The sequence below is a fragment of the Hemitrygon akajei genome, chromosome 21, assembly GCF_048418815.1.
Source record: "Hemitrygon akajei chromosome 21, sHemAka1.3, whole genome shotgun sequence".
In the NCBI taxonomy this organism is placed as follows: Eukaryota; Metazoa; Chordata; class Chondrichthyes; order Myliobatiformes; family Dasyatidae; genus Hemitrygon; species Hemitrygon akajei.
The window spans coordinates 69,086,649-69,102,858 of record NC_133144.1 but is presented as its reverse complement, the minus strand read 5'-3'; the positions used below and the strand labels follow the sequence as shown (position 1 = coordinate 69,102,858).

The following is a 16,210-nucleotide window of genomic DNA, read 5'->3' as shown; positions in this document are numbered from 1 at the left end:
CGATTGGTCGGCCGGCTAGGGGTTTCCTGAGCGTGCGCCCCACCTGACCGCTGATTGGTCAGTGGCCGTTTGTTGGGGCGCCGGGCCGGCTGTGGATGGTGAGCGTGGGCGATGGCGGTTCTCCGTTTACCTTCGCCTCCAGGACCGGCTTTTTGCCGCGCGATGACCGGTTTTTCGAGGTGGGTCTCTTCTGCTCCGGCCCAAAGGGTTGGTGTTGAGCCCTGGACTGGCTCCTGGCGGACGGCCGTCACCCAATCCAGGCCTGGGGTCTGTGTGGAGAGCAGAGAATTTAGAGCTTCGGGGAGACGGGTGGAGAGGGAGAGGAGAGACGGTGGGGGGGGGGGGGGGGGTTACAGGACAGGGGAGGGAGAGAACACCAGTGTGTCCGAGTGAATGGAGCTGCAGTTCATTGACTCGAAAAGGCAAAGAAAAAATCTCACGGAAACTGCTGTAATAACATTGCACAGGAAGAGACTGCACACAAAACATAAATAGTACTGGTGGGGTAAAGAATGACAGTGCAAAACTAAGCTTTATACTGCTGAAGAAAGCATAAACAGAGATGAGCCCATCTTAGTGCAAGAGGTGTTCTGCAATGCCTTTGCTGAGGTAGGTTGTGTAGTTGGGTTCGATAAACCTGATGAATGTGGTTCCTGAACCTGGTGGTGTTGCACAAAAGCTCAAAGAGATGAGGACAGGTGAGATGTGAATGTGAGTACTGAAGCCTGAAGGCACACACTCTGCGATTCAGGAACAGCTTCTTCCCCTTTGCCATCTGATTCCTAAATGGCCTTTGAACCCATCGACACTACCTCACTTCTTTAATATATATTATTTCTGTTTTTGCATGATTTAAAATCTATCCAATATACATATACTGTAATGGATTTACTTATTTCTTTTTTCCTTCTATATTTTGTATTGTATTGAACTGCTGTTGCTAAGTTAACAAATTTCACGTCACATGCCAGTGATAATAAATCTGATTCTGACCATTAGTAGAACATAGACTAATAAATCCCAGGAATAGGCCCTTTGACCCATGATGTGCTGAACTAATTAAGTTAATGACTGTTAATTAAAGTCCTCCCTTCTATCTGTATGATTTCTATATTCCTCCACCCACTTGTATACTTGCATGCCTGTGTAAGAGTTTTAAATGCCTCTGTCGTATAGGCTTCCATCACCCTTGATAGTGCATTCCAGGTAACCACCAAGATGTGCAGGTCAGCCCTGATGTCTAATAGACTATTGATATTTTGATTTTCAGACCAATTAACATCAGAAATAACTGATATTTTAAATTATCTTTTAGCAAGAGGTGGACAATAAATATCAATATTACCTGCAGCATCCAAGTCGAGAGTTCTGAAAGAGTCATTGACTTGAAACGTTGACTGTTTTCTCTTGCCACAGATACTGCTTGACTAGCTGAGCTCTTCCTACTTTTCATGTCACCTGGATAGTTCACTGTGGATACAAGTTTAGAGGAGCAGAGTCCAAATGCAGGCAGATGGGGCTGGCCCAGTTAGGTAACTGGGCTGGCAAAGACAAGTTGGGCCGAAGGGCCTGTTTCTGAGCTGCCTCTAAAGACAATTAGATAAATTTTGTGACATTGAGGAACACTATCAGCAGACAGGCCTGCTGGTAGCTAGTCTCATCAGAAACACTTAAGTAGAGCAGTCAGTTTTGATGGAGACTGCAGATGCATCAAACACGAGCATCCTAGTCTTACACAGTTTTGTTCTCTAATGGCTTCCTGAGCCCAGTATTTACTTGTTATTTAGAATTACTGGCAATATAGACAAATCTGGCCATTGGACATTCTCCATGATAAGCCTGTCTCATCAATGAAAGGTAAAGATTTTTGCGGAACCATTTGACTTGATTTTTTTTTAATGTGCAATTAGCAAACCAAATTTCCTGTTTTCTTATTTTGCTTTAGGATGGTGATATTCTCCGACATCTGTACCTGCAAAATGCCACATCGAGTGTGGGAGAAATGGAAAGACCCAAGTGAGAATGAAAGCTTTTTCTATACTGGATGAAAAGTGTTTGAAATTCCCCTCTCTTTATTTCCCAAAACTCTAACTTGTGTTTGTTCAATTTAGGGTCTCTGAATTTTGCTGCCACATAACAGGGTGCAGTCAACTGTTTGATACTCTAGAAAGCTATGAACACCATTATAACACCTTGCACCGCAACGTCTGCAGCTCCTGCAAGCGTTCTTTTCCATCTAGCCACCTGCTTGATGTTCATATCTTGGAGTGGCACGATTCACTCTTCCAAATTTTGGCAGCAAAACACAACATGGTAAGTTGGGGTGGGGTACGCAAGCAGTGAGTTGGGTTTGGGTATGAGTGGCTCTGTTACTGTACTCACATCCTGGGATACGTGTTCAAATCTCACCATAACAACTAGGCAGTTTAAATTCAAGTAATTAATGAATCAGAAATGAAAGAAGCTGGCCCAAAGTCACTGAATTGCCATTAGAAACCATCTTCATCATCATTATCCTTTAGCCAACAGGACATATGCCAAGATTGTCTGCTCTGGCCTTTATAACATCATAAGATGTCGTAGCAGAATTGGTCCTCTCAGCCCATCAAGCCTGCTCCACCATTCCATCATGGCTAATTAATTATCCTTCTCAATGCCATTCTCTTGCCTTATCCCTGTAGCAATTGATGCCCTGACTAAACAGAACCTATCAACATCCATTTTAAATATACCCGATGACTTGGTCTCCACAGCCATCTACGACAATGAATTCCACAGATTCACCACCCTCTGGCTAAGGACATTCCTCCTCATCTCTGCTCTAAATTTCCCCATGACTATAATAACATTGCCCATATTACAAGTCTTTTCTATTTCCCATTGAAATTTATATCCCATATCCTGGCCACTGTTTGAGAGCTGTATATAAATCCCATCAGAGCTTTTTATCCTTGCCTTCAGATGCCCTGGCCCCCTACTGTAGTTGATTTGGGGAGTTGTAGATGGACAATAAATGTCAGCAATGGCTACATCCACTGAACAAACGTATTAGAAACGGAACCTGTAAAGTTCCTTAGTTTCTCTCTGCTTATGATGGATTGGTGTATGTTTGTGTGATTTAGGGAAAATTGCTAGCTCATTCCCATGCAGCTCCAACACCATACAGAGATTTGGAGTAAATTAAGGCAAATGTGTGTTCTAAGTCATGCTGTAAACATGTTATAACCAATATAGTGGCACGTTCAGATGCAGCAACCGCTGTCTCCGGGTGTAATAGTTTGTTCATGTCCTGTACATCTTTGTTATGATTGGAAAAAGCTGCTGCCTATTAAATATACTGTGCGTAGCAGTTCCACCTCGCTAATGACCTGTTGGACTGCAGAGGAGCTTCCCTGCTTGGGCTTATTGTGCATGCCACTGACTGCTACAGATCTCTTTGAGCAATGCCATAGGAAGAGGTATGCAAGGAAACAAAAAAGGGGAAAATGCACTGGAATCCAGGAATGACTTAGTTCAAAGTCCTTCAGGCCGGCTCTCCCCTTGTTCTTACTGACAAACATGCGTTCACTTGAAAATAAACTGGACTGCCTGCACCTGAGACTGAACCAGTGAAGGAAAAACATCTGTGCACTCATTCCACGAGCAGCCATCCAGCTGACGGGTTTCAGCGTGTTTTAGGCTGACAGGAATCCAGCGATCTCGGGGAAGACCTGCAGCAGTGGTATCTATTTACATAAATAAGAAACGGTGTGCGCATGCTTTAGCAGTGGCATCCCACTGTTCACCAATGATTGAGTTCGTTTTTGTGAAATGCAGACCATTATATGTACTAACAGAGTTCATTACAGTTGTATTGGTAGCTGTCTATGTGGCCCCCACTGCTAATCCTAATGAGGCACTGTGTGAGCTCTACAGCGCCATCACTGACTTTCAAATCAACTCCCTGATGGTATCTTCAATATCACAGGAGATTTTAATCGAGCGAACCTAAAAGCAGTCCTGCCTAAATACCACTAGCATGTTGATTTTGCTACCAGAGATGAAAATACACTAGATCTGGTCTACTAACATACCAGTGCACATTAAGCATTCCTTTGACCCACGTTGGATTCTCAGATCACTTATCTGGAATGTTAATTCCAGCATACAAACAGGGTAAACAGTTCTAAAAGTGGTGAAAACCTGGCCTGAAGGTACAATCTCTGCACTGCAGGACTGGTTTGATAATACAAAATGGAGTATGTTAAGGGAGGCTGCTGCATGAGGAATATGTGATTCTGTGACCAGCTATGTAGAGAAATGTACTGAAGATGTTACAGTCATGAAACACATTTGGATGAAGGCAATCAGAAGCCTTGGCTTACCGCATCTCTCTGGAACAGTTCATTGTCCCTTCGGTTTTCAAGGTGGCATCTATCATTCTAGTGCCAAAGAAAGCAACGGTAACCTGCTGAAATGACTATCGTCTGGTGCCATTAATGACAACCATTATGAAATGCTTTGAGCGGCTGGTCATGGAGCACATTAAAGCCTTTCTCCTGGCTACGTTGGACCCTTTCCAGTTTGCTTATTGCTCAAATCAGTCTAATGACAATGCAATAGACTCTGCACTCCACTCTGTCCTGTTCCACCTGGAACTTGAGGTCTCGTATGCTGTTTATAGACTTCAGTTCAGCATTTAACACCATACCCCTGAAACTGATGGGGAAACTGTCTTCTCTGAGTCATAACACCTCTGTCTGCAACTGGATACTGGACTTAACAGTAAAGCTACAGTCAGTCTGTGTGGGCAGCAATGTCTCTCATCCATTGCGCTGAGCACTGGCGCTCCCCAAGGCCGTGTGCTCAGCCTGCTGCTGTTCACACTGCTGATGCATGACTGTGTTGCAGGATTCAGCTCAAACTGTGTCATCAAGTCTGTGGATGAGATAATAGTAGTTGGCCTCATCAAGAACGATGACGACGGACTATAGAGAGGAAGTGGAGCAGGTGGTTGGTGCAAGCAGCCCAAGTCTGAACATGGAAATCATTGCAGACTTCAGGAAGGTGCAGATCAACTATTCCCCTCTGCGAATACATTCCTCCTCCATAGACAGAATTTACTGCACCAAGTTCCTGGCAGTTCACATCATAGATGACCTCACCTGGTCCCTTAATATCACCTCCCTGAACAAGAAGACACACCTGTGCCTCCATTTCCCAAGACGATTAAGGCAAGCATGGCTCCCACCCCTACATCTTCACTATGTTTTACAGGAGCACCATTGAGAGTATCCTGACAAATTGCATCTCCATTTGGTAGGGGAACAGCTGAGCATCAGACCAGAAGTCCCTACAAAGGACTGAGAACACATGAGAGGATCATAGAACAACACGAGTGAATCTGCAGATGCTGGAAATAAATAAAAACGCAAAATGCTGGCAGAACGGCCAAAACGTCGTCACTACCTCCTCCCATAGATGCTGTCTGGCCTGCTGAGTTCTGCCAGCATTTTGTGTTTTTAGAGGATCATAGAAGTCTCCTTACCATCCATTGGGAACATTTATCAGGAGAACTGTGTACACAGGGCCTTTGGTATTAAGGATCACTCCCATCCATCCAGCATCCTCTTTGACTTTCTACCATCAGGCAGGAGACTCCAGTGCATAAAAAGAACGGTTTCTTCCCCAAAGCCATTAGGCTTCTGAACTCCCTGCTGCATTGTATTTGAAGTTAACCTTTTCTGTACCTTGCAATATTTAATATTAATGCTCTTTAGTTTGTTATTTATGTGTGATTTATCTATACATTTTATCCTTGCTTTCATTAGTTATCGTTTGTAATGTGTGTTATGTATACTGTTGTGTATTACACCCTGCATCGGAGCAATGTCTTGTTTCTGTATACATTATATGGTTAGGTACAGTGGTGCTAGAAAGTTTGTGATCTCCTTAGAATTTTCTCTTTCTGCATTACTGACTGAGGCCTCCGTTGGTCATAGTTGACCATGGATGTTGCATCCTATCTGTCTAAAACACAAGCCTGGGCAATATGATATGGAGAGCGAGCTGTTGCTCATATAGCAAACTCCCCTCTCCACGCATCTGATGAACCCAAAGGAACGCCATAGACTGATACAGTTTGGTTCCAGTCGGCATTGAACTCAATGTAGGACTGCCATAGGGATTCCAGCTCCAGCTTTTTCCCTCTGATTTTACTTCCGAAGCCTTTCCCGTGACCGAGTATAGCCACAAGGCAGCAGATCAGAGTTTTACTTCTAGATGAGCTGCCAGCCATGCCTGATGAGCCCCATCTGCCTGAAGCAACTGGATTTAAGGCACCAGTAACCTGCCTTTGCCCCTTCTCCATTCAGTAGAAACGGTTCTGCTGGGCTTAATAGCTAAGCCACACATGAAGGCCAGGAGCTAGACTTGGTTGTCAGAGGCTGTTTGAGGCGCACATCATTGGGAGCATTAATAAGTAGTGGGAGCTTGTCCCCATTACCACCCCCACCTATAAAAACCTTGGGGAACCATAGATATGACTCAAATGTGATCAGATCTTCACATAAGTATTAAAACTAGATAAAGAGAATCCAATTAAACAGATTACACAAAAAACATTACTTTTCATTTATTTATTGAGAAAAATATCCAATATTACACAAATTTGTTGGGATAAGTATGTGAACCTTTGCTTTCAGTAACTGGTGTGACCCCCTTGTACATTAATAACTTCATTTAAACATTTCTGCTAATCATTGATCAGTTCTGCTCATCAACTTGGAGGAATTTTAGGCCATTCCTCCTTACTAAACTGCTTCAGCTCTGATGTTTGAGGGCTTCCTTGCATGAACTCCATGCTTTAGTTTCTTCCACAACATTTCTATAGGATTAAGTTCAGGACCTGGACTCAGCCCTTCCAAAATGTAAAATTTCTCCTGCTTTAACCATTTTTTGGTAGACTGACTTGTGTTTTCAGGGTTGTTATTTTGCTGCATGACCCACTTACTCATGAGCATCAGTTCACAGACTGATGTCCTGATATTTTCCTGTAGAATTTGCTTGTACAATTCAGAATTTATAATTCCATCAATAATGGCAAGTCATCCTGGTCCTGGGGCAGCAAAACAGGCCCAAACCATGACACTGCCACCACCATGTTTCACAGATGGGATGAGATTCTTGTGCTGGGATGCAGTGTTTGCTTTTTGCCAAACATAATGATTCTCATTTAAGCCAAAAAGTTTGATTCTGGACTCGTCTGTCCACAGAATATTCTTCCAATAGCCTTCTGGCTTAACCACGTGGTCTTCAGCAAATGGGCAGCAGTGTTCTTGGAGACTAGTGGCTTTCTCCTTGCAATCCTGCCATGTATACCTTGTTAGTAGACTCATGAACACTGGCATTAGCCAATACAAGAGAGGCACGTAGCTCCTTAAAGGCATTCTTTATGACCTCCTGGAGTGATTTTTGTTGGTCGACCACTCGTGGGGAGAATAACAATCGTGTTGAATTTCCTTAATTTGTACACCATCTGCCTGACTGTGAATTAGTGAAACCCAAACACTTTCAAAATGGTTTTGTATCCTTTTATCAAGGCATGGCACACTTCCAAAAACCTGTATGGTGAAGATCAGACTTTGATAGTGAATAGCCAGGTTTATGTTCTTTAAATGGGCAGGGCCTCCCACACTCACACCTGATTGTCATCCCATTGATTGAAACACCTGACTCTAATTTTCCCTTTAAATGAGTTGATAATCCTAGAAGTTCGCATATTTTTTCCAACAAATACATGTAATAACGGATCATTTTTCTCAATGAACAACTATAATGTATTATGTTTATTTTATTAGGTTCTCTATCTGGTTTTGAGACTTGTGTGACGATCTGATTGCTATTTAGGTCATTTATGCAGGAATAGAGAAAATTCTAAAGGGTTCACAGACTTTCTAGCACCTCTTTGTTATATCCATGATTTAGCTGGGGGTGGGAACTGGAGTAAAGGTCCACTGGTTAGGATGGATGGTAAAAAAGCAAAGATAGTGTGCGGTTAGACTGTCAGGAAGGGCAGGCAGATGATAGGACAAAATTGCAGCCAACAGGATAAGTATCAGTGCATTAGATTTGCAGGATCAGAAAGGGTAGCAGATACAGTACTCAAAGTGTTGTATCACAATCATGGAGTATAAAAAATAAGGTGGATGATCTTATTGCACCATTACAGATTGTCAGGTATGATTTTGTTGGAATGAATAAGGTTACACATTATATCGGAGGGATACAAAGGTAGGCAGAGGGGTGCATAGCTTTGCTGGTAAAGAATGGCATCAAATCAGTAGAAAAATGTGGCATAGGATCGGAAGAAATGCTCAAATGGCAAAATAGTACAACTGTGGCTGACAAGTGGAGCACATTCAATGGGCTAAATGGCCTAATTCTGCTCTTCTATCTTATGGTCTTGTATAGATAAATGACAATAAACTTGACTTGAATAAATGCATGTTAAAGCTTATGAAACCATATGGTCATGCAGACATTGGGGAATCAAGCACCCACAGCTGTGTATCTTTCCCACCCTTCGAGATTGTACTTATAGTCACCTATAGAACAGAAGGCTGTGTGTGTCTTGTGGGAATGAAAATAGATTCATGCACTGTAGCCAGGAGCAGAGATTGAGCAGCTCCTTCAATATCTTGGAACATTTTTTAAAATTTGGAGTCATTTAGGAACAATCAATCGATATAGAAGGAAGGAACTAACTTACAATCTATAGAGGATGCTCACTGACTTTGCCTGTTGGGATGTATGGAACGTGTCTGTTGATGGTTATAGTTTATAGCCTACTGGAAAACCACCTGAAACTTTGATATAGGCATGTTTTCCAATGTGATTGTCACATTGGTTGGGATAGATGCCCTCAAGCCTTTAAAATTTATCATTAGCACCTATTCTTGTACTAACCCAGTACAATCCAAATATTGCATGTTCATAAAGATTGATGAAAACTTTGATGTTTCTCATAAAAATCATCCTCCCTGCCAGATCTTTTCATGGTTTTATAAGGTTTGGGAGCCCTGTGAAGATGAACAAGCACTTCCCAGTTGTCGTCAGATGGTATTTATCACCACGCTGCCTGCTTTGTTTCAAGAGTATTTCTGTCTAGTCTCATTATTGTCAGTATCCAAAATTTCACAACCCAAACACTTTTTTTTGTCTTTTAGTATCAGTGTTTGATAGAGAGCTGTACAGAGAAATTCAAGACCTCCAGTGACCGCAAAAACCATTTGATCAAAGTTCATGGTTATCCATCTGACTTTAGATTTGACAAACCAAAGAAACTTAAATGGTGAGGAAACTTCCTGCTACGTTTTGTATGAGACTCTTGAGATGAGATAATATAACCACTAGGGTCATGCTCCTCAAAAGTCACCTTGGAATACCCATCACTTCCTGATAACCTTGTGGTATGACTCTTCACAGAACATAACAGCACAGAAACAGGCCTTTTGGCCCTACTTGGCTGTGCTGAACCATTTCTCTGCCTAGTCCCACTGACCTGCACCTGGACCATATCCATATTGGTGTAATGGGTACTTGGGAATTTGAAACAGTACACAGGTACTTAATTAAATATGTTAGATTGATACAGCAGAGAGGATGTTTTTGAACCATTGGGTCTGTCACTGAAATTTGGTGGAACTATACAATTGATCCCATTGTTATAGAGTCATAAGGCACTATTGCACAGAATCAGGCCCTTTGGCCCATCTAGTCAGTGCCAGCCTGGTCGTATTTCCTACTCCCATCTACCTGCACCTGGACCATAGTCCTCCCTACCCCTCTCATCCAAGTATCTATCCAAACTTCTGCAATCTAACCCATATCCAATGAATCCAAATTAGGTTTAATAACACCAGCGTATATCGTGAAATTTGTTGTTTTCCAGCAGCAGTACATTGCAATACCTGGTATTAAAAACTATAAATTTTAATTAAGCAAGTAGGTTAAAAAGAAAAGGGAAATGAATATTGGGGAAGTGTTCATGGATTTAATATCCATTCAGAGATCCAGTGGTGGAGGGGAAGAAGCTGTTCTGAAACGTTGTGTATGTCTTCAGGCTCCCGTACCACCACTTTGATGGTAGCAATGAGAAGAGGGCATGTCCTGGGTAATGGGGGTCCTTAATGATGGATGCTGCCTTTTTTTTTTGAGGCATCACCTTTTGAAGGTGTTTTGGTTGTTGGGGAGGTGAGTGCCCATGATGGAGCTGGCTGAGTTTCCAACTTTCTGCAACTTTTTCCGATCCTGTGTAGTTTATTACCATTCCAGTGATGTACCATGAAATGTTTTTTTTTGCTGCTTTATGAGTTAATTTTGTTTACTCAAACCTGATTAAATTACTGGAATTGCAAGAATTTTAATCCTAAAATTTAGAACATTTAAATATAAATGTCATCTAATGTTCTGTTCTTCCTCCTTGCACAGCAATCCAAAGAATCAGGAAAGGAATCCTTATGATATGGAAGTGGAAGCAACTGTATGCCAAAAAGAAGCAGATGATACATTTTGCAAAGCGACTGTAGAGTCCATGGAGCCAGAGCCAGGAGAAACAATGGAGGCTGAGAGTCCACCTAGACCGGAGAAATCTGGCACTGCCATGCTGCGCCAACGACCTCCCATCTCTTGCAGGTACAGTCCTCCTTTTACTTGGTGCCAAAGAATGATGGCAGCATTGTGAGCACTCACTGTACGCTTCCTCATTTTATCTCTTTACAAGGAAACTTGACAAATGTTGCTTGTAATTATAATGTTAAATTACAAATATTCTACATTAGATGAGTCTTATTTGTTGCATGTACCTGGAAGCATACAGTGAAATGTGTTACTTGCATCATTATCAAATAGTTTGATAATGAAAGATCTGATGATACTAATCAATACAGGTGGATGGGGACAGGTAGAAGTTGCCAGGATACAGAACTTAAAAAAAATATGTAAATTTAAAATGTGAAATAAAATAGAATGCCTAAAACTTATCAGGTTTCAAGTATTCTGTTTTTGAATCAGAGGTTCCCTGGTTGCCTGTATTTTTTTAATGTTTTATAAATGCCCTGCAATCTAAGGTCCCTTCATTTCTGAACCCTTTATAAAATTAACCCATTTATTTCATTTTCTCATTTTTTCATAATTGAATATACCATTTCATAATACCTTTAAAAAAATTAATAATGAAAAATCTAACAATGCTAACATATTAGTGGGTGGGAACAATTGGAAGCTGTCATGAAACAGAACTCAAAATAGTGTAAAATGCCAATCTGAAAGGTAAACATTAAAATTGTACAAGGCATTGGTGAGGCCAAATTTGGAGTATTGTGTACAGTTCTGGTCACCGAATTATAGGAAAGATGTCAACAAAATAGAGAGAGTACAGAGGAGATTTACTAGAATGTTACCTGGGTTTCAGCACCCAAGTTACAGAGTAAGGTTGAACAAGTTAGGTCTGTATTCTTTGGAGCGTAGAAGGTTGATGGGGGACTTGATAGAGGTATTTAAAATTATGAGGGGGATAGATAGAGTTGATGTGGATAGGCTTTTTCCATTGAGAGTAGGGGAGATTCAAACAAGAGGACATAAGTTGAGAGTTAAGGGGCAAAAATTTAGGGGTAACATGAGGGGGAACTTCTTTACTCAGAGAGTGGTAGCTGTGTGGAATGAGCTTCCAGTAGAAGAGGTAGAGGCAAGTTCAATTTTGTCATTTAAAAAAAAATTGGATCGGTATATGGATAGAAAAGGAATGGAGGGTTATGGGCTGAGTGCAGGTAGGTGGGACTAGGTGGGAGTAAGCGTTCGGCATGGACTAGAAGGGCCGAGATGGCCTGTTTCCATGCTGTAATTGTTATATGGTTATATTAACACGTGTTTAGATGTCATTTCTACGTGCATGTGATATGTAAGAATGAAAATAAGATGATGTTTTGAATAATTTTCTTCCATTTAGGACTGGTGGTATAAAGCAGTGTCCTTTAGTAATTTCCCTACTGTAATGGCAGATACACTAAAAATAATTCAAGAGGATTCATCTTCCATTTGCTTCTGAAATTTCATCCATTTCTAATTGTAAGCCAGGCTCTTTCATTGCAAGTGAAACTGCTTGTGTGACTTTGACATACTGTAAGTTCCCTGTTCTCAGGTGAAGAATTAGTTTACTGTGCATTACATTTCATGTAAGGAAAATTCAAAATGCTGTAACTGACTTTTTAAATTTCTATACAACCAATTTTTCCACCTTTGAGCTGCATGAAAATTTTAAGAAACTGTAGCAGGCTTCTTGATTTAGGACTTTGGAACCACTGCAGTGCTTTTTGAAGCTAGGTCATCCTGTAGTGTATGAAACACAACCAATTTGCAAGTAATAACAACCTACCAACAAGTAGAGATGGTGAACAGCCTTCCTTAGTGATGTTAATTATGGATAATATTGCCCACAATGCTGGAGATAACATCCCTACTCAGCTTCAGAACTGTGTGTCCACTAAAGAGGGCAGAAACGTTTGAATATAACGCCTCATCCAAAATATGCAACCGCTGTTGTATGAGAGCAAGTAATCGGTCATGTGGTTCCTGGAAATGCTCAGCTATTCGTCAACTCCACCTTCTTGTGTGATTCCTGTAAACCCTTAGTTCCTTTGTAGTTTAAAAATCTATGTCCATGTCAGTGACTTACCTTTAACTGCTCTCGTAGGAAAATTCCAAAAATTCACATCTTTGGGAAGAATTATAGCTCAGTCTAAAGCAGGGGTTCCCAACCATTGTTATGCCATGGACCAATGCCATTAAGCAGAGGGTCCATAGACCACAGGTTGGGAAGCCCTAGTCTAAAGTGTTGGTTCCTTTTTGCTGACCCTGGCTCCATATTTTACACAAGGCCACTCATCACCACTGCTTTGATTGTGATTGCCAACCCAGCAAAGACTTGAGGTGAAGCTTGATGTGTCTCATCTCTGCCTCATTACTCTTCTGCGTTTTCTTACAGGGTGCCTGCTACAATTTGTTTTGGACATGGATCAATCCGTGGCTTTAAGAACCCGAGGAAAAAGAAGTAATACGAGTTGTGAATCGAATATTCACAAAACTGCAGAACTCAGTTCTGTAATAAAGACGTCAAGATATGAATTTGGAATGATCCCTGTTAGTCAAATGGTATCATTTTGGCCTCCAGGAGACTTTATGTGTTTTCAGAAATTATCAGCCAATGAATTCCATCACTTTTTTTTTGTTCATAAAACAAACCATTTAAAATGTCATTGGGAAATAAATCCATTCTATTTTGATATACTTCCATTAGAGGCCTTTCATTTCCAAGGACATTTCACTGAATTCTGGATACGATGGCATGCACAGGTATTTACACTGTCAGTGCTTGTGGAAACTAATTTTAGCTCATTCAGTATTAATAAGATGGAATTTATTCAAGCCAGTAATTTTGGGATGGTTGCCCATTTACCTTCTCCTTTACTGCTATTCAGCACCCTAAACACTTCACCTGCAAATCTTTTGGGGTAATTTATTACATCCAGTGCTTCCTGATGGGACCTCTTCTACATGGGTCAGACCCGGTGCAAGTTGAGTGACAGCTTTATCGCGCACCTCTGCTCCATCCGCCAAAAGGGGAATTTCCTGGTGGCCGAGTGTCTTAATTCAATTCCCTTGGCAGTTCATGGCCTCCTCATGTGCCACAATGAGGCTACTCTCAGGGTGGAGGAGCAACACTTTATATTCCATCTGGGTAGCTTCCAACCTGATGACATGACCTCTCCCCCCGGCACCTTTTTTATTCTGGAGTTTTTCCCCCCCCCCCCCCTTCCTTTCCAGCCCTGAAGAAGGATCTCATCCTGAAATGTTGACTGTTTACTCTTTTTCATGGATGCTGTCTGACCTGCGAAGCTCCTCCAGCATTTTGTTTGTGTTGCTTTGGAATTCCAGCATCTACAGGATTTCTCATTTTTAGTTGAAGTGCACAAGTTTAGAGTACAATACACAACGGAAAAATTTGATACCATTTTCAGCAGGATGATGACATTTTGCTTCTGATTGTGCAGAAGCACAAAGATTTGCTAACTGGCAGAGGTCTTTGTCTTTCTGCTACTGTGCAATCGAAAAATCTCTGGAGAGGAAGGCCCCAAATCCTTGGCTTTGCCTGTTGCTTGGCGGCCGAGGGTCAGATGCTTCCAGAGGCTGCATCAGGAAGCTTTGCGGTGCTGGAGGTTCATGGCAGGGAGAATTTTTCTTCCTTCTACCATCTACGTGAGATGATGGGCTATTGAGGACGTTGAGACTTTTTTTTTTACCATGTCCATGGTCTGCCCTTATCAAATTACGGCATTGCTTTGCACTATTGTAACTATATGTTATAATTATGTGGTTTTTGTAAGTTAGTCCTGGTCTGTCTTGTGTTTTTGTGATATCATGCTGGAGAAACATTGTATCATTTCTTAATGCATGCATTACTAAATGACAATAAACGAGGACTGAGTGTCCTCATAATCTAATCTAATCTAATGTTTGAAATGTAGCACTTCATCTTTATGGTATTTTTCTATAATTATGCAAGTCTGGAGATAATTTTAACATTATCTTTTATGGTCAACTGCTCCAGGTGCTTATTGAATGTGTAGTACAAGAACAGTTCGTTTATACTTTGCCCTGATTCCAAACCCTCCTTTATTCTAGACAGAAGTGTTGCACCTTTGGGGAAAGTTGAGGGGCTCACAAGCTACCACAGTTATTCTTCAACAACTTTATACTTAACTGATTACATTATAAAACAAACTTTTATCTACACTAGTGGCAAAGTGGAAATAACCTCAAAAGAATTTTCTCATGGAAAAGTTAGCCACATAAAATGAGACTCTTTCCAAGATCAGAGTAAAACAGAGTCACTCCATGAAACATAATTATTTTTATACTGTGTATTTCCTCAAATTCTTTAAAGTGTTTTTTTAAACTCTGCCCACTATCCTTTTACAATGACCCTAACACACAATATATTGAAGACAATGGCTTTGTGACAGAATATGCACCCATAAAGATGGTCCAGTCAGTTGTTTAAAGATTTTTTCTGTGATCAGCCTTCCTGAACATTTGTGGTCCTTTCTCTAAGCTTTAATCCCTGGTAATCAGAGAAGGACAAAGTGGCCATTCCCCTAAATAAGTATACCACTTTAGATATTGTTGAGGGTTTTATCTTACCAGGAGGAGCCACAGTGACTGGGATTATTTCACTGAGGCTGGTGCTGTGGTTCAGAAGAGCAGAGAGGTGAGGAGGTCAGCAGTGTTGATAGGAGATTCCATAATCTGAAATGTGTGTGATTTCAAGATGAGGAGAGAATGTTGCTTCCCAGGTGCTAGGGTCAGGGATGTTGCAGATCGGGTCCATTGCAATCTAAAGGGGGAAGGTCTTGGTACATATTGGCACCAAGACATGGGTAGAAAAAGTAAGGAGGTTCTGAAAAGAGACTTTAGAGAACTAGGTAGAAAGATGAAAAACAGGACCTCCTGTGTAGTTGTGATTGCTGGGTTACTGCCCATGCCATGTGCCAGTAAGGGTAAGAATAGGATGATTTGACAGGAGAATGTATGCTGAGGTGTAGGGGGCAGGGGTTCAGATTTGTGCATTATTGAGAACTCCTCTGGGGAAGATATGACCTGTACAAAAGCAACAGGTTACACCTAAACCCGAAGGGGACCAAAATCCTTGTGGGGAACTGGAGTGATAGTGCTGAGGATAAGGTAGTTGGTTCACAAACAGCCAGTGAGACTTCTAGCAAGGAGAGGCTGATGACAGGGTAAAATTACAGTCAACAGCATGAGTTGCAATGTAAAAGGCAGACAAAATCAAAAAGGGTGAATACAAGACTGAAGGTGTATTTGAATGCACGTAGTACACACAATAAGGTAGGTGAACATGTAGGACAGTTACAGATTGGCATGTATGGTGATGTGGGCATCACTAAATCATGGCTGAAAGAAGATTGTAGCTGGAAGCTTAACATCCAAGGATATACATTGTATCAAAAGAACAGACAGATAGATGGGTGGTGTGGATCTGTTGGTTCAAAAAAAAAATCAAATCATTAGAAGTGACAGGGTTGGAAGGTGTTGACTCGTGGATAGAGCTGCAAGGGTAAAAAGGCCCGAATGGGAGTTGTATACAGACCCCCAA

The 16,210-nt window shown here is 41.4% G+C and overlaps 1 protein-coding gene across 1 annotated transcript; it reads left to right on the top strand.

Annotated features, from left to right (window-relative positions):
- The first annotated feature begins 23 nt into the window (after positions 1-23).
- znf511 (zinc finger protein 511) lies at positions 24-14,542 on the top strand. The gene is made up of 6 exons (XM_073025699.1): positions 24-179; positions 1,946-2,016; positions 2,112-2,313; positions 9,207-9,331; positions 10,471-10,674; positions 13,022-14,542. Exons 1-6 carry the CDS (start codon positions 96-98, stop codon positions 13,089-13,091), a joined length of 756 nt encoding a protein of 251 aa, XP_072881800.1. The 5' UTR covers positions 24-95; the 3' UTR covers positions 13,092-14,542.
- Positions 14,543-16,210: the final 1,668 nt, after the last annotated feature.

Excerpts from the sequence above, each read along its gene's own strand:
- znf511 (XM_073025699.1), top strand. The coding sequence starts at position 96 with ATGGTGAGCGTGGGCGATGGCGGTTCTCCGTTTACCTTCGCCTCCAGG. Across the intron at positions 180-1,945 it reads GCGATGACCGGTTTTTCGAG|GATGGTGATATTCTCCGACA; the intron begins GTGGGTCTCTTC and ends ATTTTGCTTTAG. Across the intron at positions 10,675-13,021 it reads CGACCTCCCATCTCTTGCAG|GGTGCCTGCTACAATTTGTT; the intron begins GTACAGTCCTCC and ends GTTTTCTTACAG.